The sequence below is a fragment of the Sorghum bicolor genome, chromosome 8 (assembly GCF_000003195.3).
Source record: "Sorghum bicolor cultivar BTx623 chromosome 8, Sorghum_bicolor_NCBIv3, whole genome shotgun sequence".
Taxonomy (NCBI): domain Eukaryota; kingdom Viridiplantae; phylum Streptophyta; class Magnoliopsida; order Poales; family Poaceae; genus Sorghum; species Sorghum bicolor.
Window position 1 is genome coordinate 52356726 of NC_012877.2, and position 7887 is coordinate 52364612.

General features: G+C 46.3%; 1 protein-coding gene across 1 annotated transcript; it reads right to left on the reverse strand.

Annotated features, from left to right (window-relative positions):
• On the reverse strand, positions 1725 to 2642 carry LOC8064629 (probable histone H2AXb). Its single transcript, XM_002443231.2, has 2 exons — positions 2323 to 2642; positions 1725 to 2210 (listed from the first exon to the last, which is right to left on the reverse strand). The coding sequence occupies exons 1-2, from the start codon at positions 2506 to 2508 to the stop codon at positions 1986 to 1988; spliced, it is 411 nt and encodes a 136-aa protein (XP_002443276.1). The 5' UTR covers positions 2509 to 2642; the 3' UTR covers positions 1725 to 1985.

Genomic DNA, 7887 nt, shown 5'->3' on the forward strand with positions numbered 1-7887 from the left:
ACATTATAATTTGAAACTATCTTGTGAAAAAATCTAGATTGTTTCATTGAGAAGCGAGAATGACTTTTATTTTGGAACAGAGGGAGTATGACAGCATCTCTAAGCTCTGCAGATCTTGAACCTCATCGGGCAAGCTTCTCAAGAAAATCAAGAAGTAAGCGCACCAAATTCTGCAACCTGCCAATGAATGGTGGCAACATTTCTATTCTACAACCACATGTATTCACTGTTTGCAGATATAAAGGCCTTGTTTAGGCCTTGTTTAGTTCCCATCAAAATTCAAAAAGTTTTCAAGATTCTCCGTCACATCGAACCTTGCGGCACATGCATGAAGCACTAAATATAGACGAAAACAATAACTAATTACACAGTTTGTTTTAAATCACGAGACGAATCTTTTGACCCTAGTTAGTCTATGATTGGACAAATATTTGTCACAAACAAACGAAAGTGCTACGGTAGCGAAATCCAAAAAAAAATTCCACATCTAAACAAGGCCTTAGTTTCCTCCAAAATCCAAAAACTTTTTAAGATTCTCTGTCACATCGAATCTTGCAGCACATATATGAAGCACTAAATATAGACGAAAATATAATTACACAGTTTGTCTGTAAATTGCGAGACAAATTTTTTATGCCTAGTTAGTCCATGGTTGGACAATAATTGTCAAATACAAACGAAAATACTACAATACCTAAAAAAAATTTCACCCACCCAACTAAACAAGGTCAAAGATTTCCAATGTTATCTGGAAGCATAGTGACACCAGAACGATTGATTTTCAGATACTTGAGTTGTATGAGGCTTCCAATGTTCTTAATTTGATTGTTATCAAGATGCCCACCTATTATTAATTTGATCATTTCTGGTGTCATTTATTACGAAAATAGATTCAACGATATTAATATTCTCTTGTATATATTTTGAGAATGAATAAAAGGAGAATATTCTCTTGTACTCCACTGTAAGTCTAACCCCGTAGTACAAATAAATATTCAACACATTTGTAACAAAGAGTAGGTTTCTGTAATTGTAAGTTTTTCTGGCATGAGAATGAATAAAAGGAGACTCATAATAGCAGCGAAAGCAAGGAATAAATTCAGATCCAAATTCATACTGCTATTCTGCTAAACGTGGCAATTCAGAATTGACAGACTAAGTAGGGTTAATGTACCCACCAACGCAGTACATTGAGCATGAGCTCATGACACTTGACACAAGATTTATCGTTTATGCAAGTTGGCCACGGCAACCAAAACTGACAGTAACAGCAGAAGGAATCAACATAGGAAAAGAAAACTATTCAGATTACAGTCACCACAATTGTTAGCCTGAAAGAACTGTCGAAAGAAAACATCCCATTGGTACTGTTGAAAGAACTGCAGCCTGAAAGTTTCTGCAAAACTGAATTTCTCAACATTAGGCGAATCAGAAGGAACCTTAGAGCAGAAAATGTATTACCACATTTGGTCTTTGACTCTTGTGATCACAATGGATAGTATGAGTATGAAATCAAAAGAAGCATCACGATTCACGAGTGCACGTTATTTATCACATTACAGCTGATGAGCACAAGAATGAGGATCACATGTACTAAATGAAACAGAAGAATTTCAGCGTGCAGTATCACAATCAAAAAACAAACACACCCACCGAGCACAATCCATACCAACTTCAACTGAATAAAATCAAAATCAAGAACAAAAATCAGAGACAAGAGCAAAGCAAGTAACAGCAACCGACCATTTCTTCCATTCCAGCAAGATTGATAGATTGATACATACAAGCAGCTCTGATTCACCACAACCTTTCACCTGACACACCATCCATCACAGAACCTAAACCTAACGAAACATAGACAAGACGCTAACACTGCTACTAATCGACGAAACTTGAGCGGCGGGGGCTGGCCCTTTCATGTTCAATCTTGATTCGAAGCAGGGAGGGGAAGCCTGCAGCCACCGCGGTGCGGGCGGCCGCCCGCCCTAGAACTCCTGGGACGCGGATCCGATGTCGGCCTTGCCCTTGCCGCCGGCCTTCTTGGGCAGCAGCGTCTGGTGGATGTTGGGCAGCACCCCGCCGGCGGCGATGGTGACGGCGCCGAGCAGCTTGCTGAGCTCCTCGTCGTTGCGCACGGCGAGCTGGATGTGGCGCGGCACGATGCGGTTCTTCTTGTTGTCGCGCGCCGCGTTGCCCGCCAGCTCCAGCACCTGCAAAAGCCAAAGCCAAAGCCGAGCACGGCGAGGCGGATTCAGTAAACATCCCAAACGGACTCGCGGAAGGGAGAAGGGAGGTGGGGGGGAATGGAGAAGAGTCGGGTACCTCCGCGGCGAGGTACTCGAGGACGGCGGAGAGGTAGACGGGGGCGCCGCCGCCGACGCGCTCGGCGTACTTGCCGGCCTTGAGGTAGCGCGCGATGCGGCCGACGGGGAACTGCAGCCCGGCCTTGGCCGACCGCGTCACGGACTTGGTGCCCTTGGGCTTGCCCCTGCCGCCGACGGAACTCATCCTCGCCGCCTCTTCTCTTCCGGGACTGGCCTTCCTCGACGGAATCGCTGGCTGGCTGGCTGGCTGGCTGGCGCCGGTGGTGGGATTTTCTGATTTTCTGGTTTGGGTGGGAGAGTGGAGATGAGGGAGGAGGCGGCGAGACCCGGCCGGGTTATGTAGAGGGCGGGGTGGGTGAGTGGCGGAGCGGGCGGGGGCGCGGATCGCTGACGTGGAGGAGGCGAGGGCCGTCGGATCGGGGAGCGGGCGGGCGGGCGCGGGATCTCGCGTTTGGGAGGGCGGCGGGGGCGGGGGCGGGGGCGAGGGAAATGAAATTCGTTTCGGCTTTGGCGCGGCAGACGCGGAATTTGGAAAGGCGAGTCCGGTTCCGAATTTGGGCGTTTGGCGCACCGCGCGCGCACGTGGCTGCTTGGGCTTGGGCCTGAATGGACCGAGTCGTGTGTTGGTGCCTTGGTTGGTGGTGGTCGATTGCATAGAATGACGCTAGGCCCCCTTTCGTATAAATGAATGAAGTTGTTGTATCAGTATCGTCCTACTTTGATTTTTTTTTCTTTTTGAAATTCGAAAAAAAATCACGGCTTACTCTTATCCTATGAGGCTAGGATCACTCAAAACATTTTAAGTTACCTTAACATGATTTGAAGTGGATTTTAAACACGATTTTCTCCTTTTAAAAAAAAAGAAAAAAATCTATAGATATTCCATAAGAATTTTATACCACACAAAATGCTACTAAGTTTCTAAAAGTTCTGATATAAATCTAAGAGAATTAGATTTATCTCTACAAAATGGGGAAAATATGTAGAAAAAATCAAGAAAGTTCACAAATCACTATAAATTGATGTCTAGAAATGTTTTTCAAAAAAGAGAAGCTCACAACAAACTGATATTTTTGTTGTGGAAGGTTTTGTAAAAACATGCTTAGATATCCAATAGAATGTTTTGGAAGTTTTTCAATTATTTTTGGATATTTTCCCTTCTCCATTTTTTCCAATTTTTTTGTCCTAATCTGTCTCTAGGATCTTTTTGGAAATTTTTATGGTTGTTAGATGCATTTTTCATGGTTTCAAATTTTTTTTTTCATGATTCCAAAATTGTATCAGGTTTTCTTTAGACTTTTTATTAGCAAGAAAGGATGAAAACACCTTAAAAACCACTTCAATCCAAAAGCAGGGATGTAAAATCAGATGTTTTTAGAGTTTGTGGGCAAGATGTTTGGTTTTAAAGATGGAGGAGGAAAATTGAACATGATGATAGTTTAAAAGAAGTTAAAATTGACTTTTTGCAAGTTTTAGATGTTACGAGGACATGGAGGCCAAGATTGGGTTCCATGGGCTTGTGAGGCTCTCTTAAGGCTTGTTGGTGGGGTTTATGGGTGACTCTTACTCCCCTAGTGTAACCCATTCTATTGACCAAAAATAGCAAGGGGGATTATAGTTGGAGTCATTCAAAGTCTGCCAAAGAAGGCATTTGTCATCGCTGGAAAATTAAAAAAAAACATGAATGTACCTGTTGCTTCCATTTGCGTCATCGCCTGTTGAGCTCATTCCCTCTCCCATTCTCACCTTTGTCATCCCTCGCGGAGCTCGCACTTGCGCCCACCTATGTTGTAACCACCACCAAGTTACTGTGCATATCCCATCATGGCTTCATTGTCGTGCCTCAGCCCTCGTCCTAGGACGCATCACACTTGCCCAGATTTGCCTCACCTTGTAGTGGAGGAGGAAGGTATGGTCTAGATTTGCAGTGTCGATGGGGGGAGGAAGGTATGATCGGAGAGAGAGAGGGGGCCAGTCCAAATATATAGCAGTAGTGGGCGTGACATTAGGAGAAAAAGAGGGGCAAATCTAGATCTGTAGCGCCAGTGAGGGAGGATAAGGGGGCGGTTGAAGGGTCGAGATGGCGGACTAGAGGGGGGGTGAATAGTCCTTTCTAAAACTTATCGCACCGGCTAACCGAAACAAATGCGGAATTAAAACTATCGGTCTAGCCAAGACTACACCCCTCTATCTAAGTTCTCTAGCACCTTGAAAAGATCCTAAACAAGCAAGCAAGGTGCTACCTTAGCAAGAGCTCACCTACACAATTCTAGGAGCAAGGTCACACAAACCTATGCAACTAGTACTTTACAAACCGAGGGAGCTCCTACACAAACTAGTGAGGCAAAGCGCACAAAGCCTAAGCTCACTAGCAAGCTCAATAACAAGGCAACTAATGCCAAATTAGAGAGCGCAACTTACTTAGCTACACAAACTAAGCAATGTGACTAACAAGGTTACACAAACCAAATTAGTCACGCAAGGGGAACTACTTATAGCTACACATGCAAGAAGGTAACTAGCAAGCTACACAAGCTAACTAATTACAAGAGCAACTACACAAGCACAAGTATATGAATATAAGAACAAGCTTGTGTTAGGGACTTGCAAACCAACGGGAAGAACAATGTTGACACGAAGATTTTCTCCCGAGGTTCACTTGGTTGCCACCAAGCTACGTCCCCGTTGTGTCGACCAACACTTGGTGGTTCGGCGGCTAAGAGGCGTTACACGAACCTCGTCCCCACTAGGACACCGCAAGAATCTACCCACAAGTGAGGTAGCTCAATGACACGCACGATCCAATAGAGTTGCTCTTCGCGATCCCCGCGGGGTGAGCACCGTACCCCTCACAATCTCTTCTCCGGAGCACCGCACAATCTCCTTGCGTGCTTCGACGGAGTCACAAGCCACCAAGCCGTCTAGGAGGTGGCAACCTCCAAGAGTAACAAGCGCCACCGGCTTGAAACACGAACACCTAGTGCCACTCGATGCAATCTCTCAATGCAACGCACTAGAATCACTCACTCGCTATTGATTCGCACTCTTGCAAGTACAAGTGAGTTAGAGGCTTTCCTAGAACTCCCCAAGAATGGACACTAAGTCCCAAGGGTGCTCAGCACCAGCCAAGGCTGGCCACCACTTCTATTTATAGCCCCAAGGGCTAAACTAGCTGTTGCCCCTTCACTGGGCAAAACACGTGGGCACCGGACGCTCACAGGGAGCCACCGGACGCTCAACTCCCAGCGTCCGGTGCTCAGACGTTAGCCACGTGTCACTAGCCGTTTGAACTCGACCGTTGCCGCCAACGGCTACTGCGCACGCGCGCCTGCACAGCACCACCGGACGCTCCACTATGTCACACCGGACGCGTCCGGTGCACACCGAACTCGTGCGCAGAGAGCTCCGCAAACTCGCACGGTCACCGGACGCAAGCCACCGGACGCACCCTGAGCGTCCGGTGCTCACCGGACTCATGCGCAGAGAGGGTCGCCAAACCGCCCGCACACCGGACGCTGACCACCGGACTCTCTCCGGTGCGTCCGGTGCACTCTGCTGCACCCGACAGCACACCGGACGCTAAAGGCCAGCGTCCGGTGCCTCCGCGCAGAGCGTCCGGTGAGTGTTTCCTACTGAGAAACACTCCCGCGACTTCTCCAAAATTTTCCACCGGCGCAATAGAAAATATACGCTTAATTTTCTCAAAAGCGCCGAATCCCACCTCGCAAGCTCGGCGGGAGGGAGAGAGGAACCCACACCCCTCTCAACCCTAGGAACTCCACCTCCTTTACAAATGTGCTAACACCAACAAGTGTACACTACCATGTGCAAGTGTGTTAACATTTTCACAAACATTTTCCCAAAGGAGTTAGCCTCTCAAACTTGCACGCCACTCGATCCTAACACTTATGCACAGTTAGATTGCTCAAGTGGCACTAGATGACCAATATGCAAACAAGTTTGCCCCTCTTGATAGTACGGTCATCTATCCTAAATCCGGTCATAAACTTCTTTACACACCTATGACCGGTGAAATGGAAAAGGCCTAGGTTATACCTTTGCCTTGCGCATTCCATTCCATCTCCTCCGACGTTGATGCAACACATGCACCAACCAATCACCAAATGATATGATCCACTTCATATCATCACGTGACCGTATTGGTTCATCGATCTTGACCTCACTTGCTCTTCACCGTTGCCTCGGTCCATCGGCGCCAAGTCTTGCTCAAGCTTCACCGTCACACGCGGTCCCTCGCTTCAAAGCCTCCGACTTGCCCTTCACTCTTGCAACCGGTCCATCGAGCCAAGCCTCATCTTGATCTTCTCCACCTTGGTCACATGACTCCATGTCTTGTCTCATATGCAATGAGCTCCTCCATCATCACATCATCACCTGTGGACTAATTTCCTGTGTATCTCACATAAACACTATTAGTCCACCTAAGTTGTCACTCAATTACCAAAACCAAACAAGGACCTTTCAGCGGTGATGTTGGGGGATAAAGAGGGGTCAGTTTAGATTTGTGGCATGGGTGAGAAAGAAGGAGGAGGAGGAAGAGGAGGAGGGGGGCGATGACATTAGGAATGAATGAGAGGCCAATCTAGATCTGCAGCTCTGGTGGGGGAGGAGGATGGGGCGACGACCTTGGAAGAGAAAGAGGGGCCATTCTGGATCTGCAGCGCTGGTGGGAGAGGAGGAGAGGGCGAGGATGTTGGGAGAGAAAGAGAGGCTAGTTCGGCAGATCTGCAACGCCGATGCGGGAGAAGGAGGAGGAGGGGGAAACTACATCGAGAAAGTATGAGGGGCTAGTCTAGATCTGCAGCGCTGGTGGGTTGTAGGGGCGTTTGAGATGAGGAGGAAGCGACATTTAGGGAAGTGGTGGTTAGGCACAGGTGGGTGGGGAGGAGGCACTGACAACCGTATGAGATGAGGAGGAGGAGGAGGAGGATTGAGGAGAGAGAGGTCATGGGCTAAGAGGAAGAGCAAGGAGAGAGGGGCGGTATAGATATGGGTGGTTAATGTAGAGTTGGCAAATAATGTTTTATATAGAGTAGTGTTAATTTGGGAGGGAGTAGCAAGTTGCATGATAATAAGCTTTAGAGATATTATATACTACTAACAATAGTTACTCCCTTTATTCCAAATTATAAGACATTTTGGTTTTGTTATACATGTTTTTAATAGGTACGTCAACATAATAAATAACAAAAACTACATCATCGTCCCAAAATAAGTAACACTTTATGTATGAATCTGGACATATGTATGTCCAGGTTCACAGCTAATATTTATTTTGGGATGAAGAGAGTATGCATCTATAAAAACCAAATCATCTTGTAATATGAAATGGAGGGAGTAGTATGCTAAAATCAGCAACAAGAGATCCAACACATGTAATGCTAACGCCTAGCATTTTTAACTCTTTTTTTCGAGACTCTAACTTTTTACTTAGGAATCTACCAGGAAGAGAAATATTCTTAGTAATAATTGCCAAAAAAATTAGCAAGGTATAGTTTTTTTTTTAAAAAAAATAGCAAGGTATGACTAAAGGATGCAATCG

What these genes read in the sequence shown, in the direction of transcription:
- LOC8064629 (XM_002443231.2), bottom strand. Translation starts at nt 2,508, where the DNA reads ATGAGTTCCGTCGGCGGCAGGGGCAAGCCCAAGGGCACCAAGTCCGTG. An exon ending in TCGAGTACCTCGCCGCGGAG is followed by an intron (nt 2,211 to 2,322) that starts GTACCCGACTCT and finishes TGGCTTTTGCAG; the next exon opens with GTGCTGGAGCTGGCGGGCAA.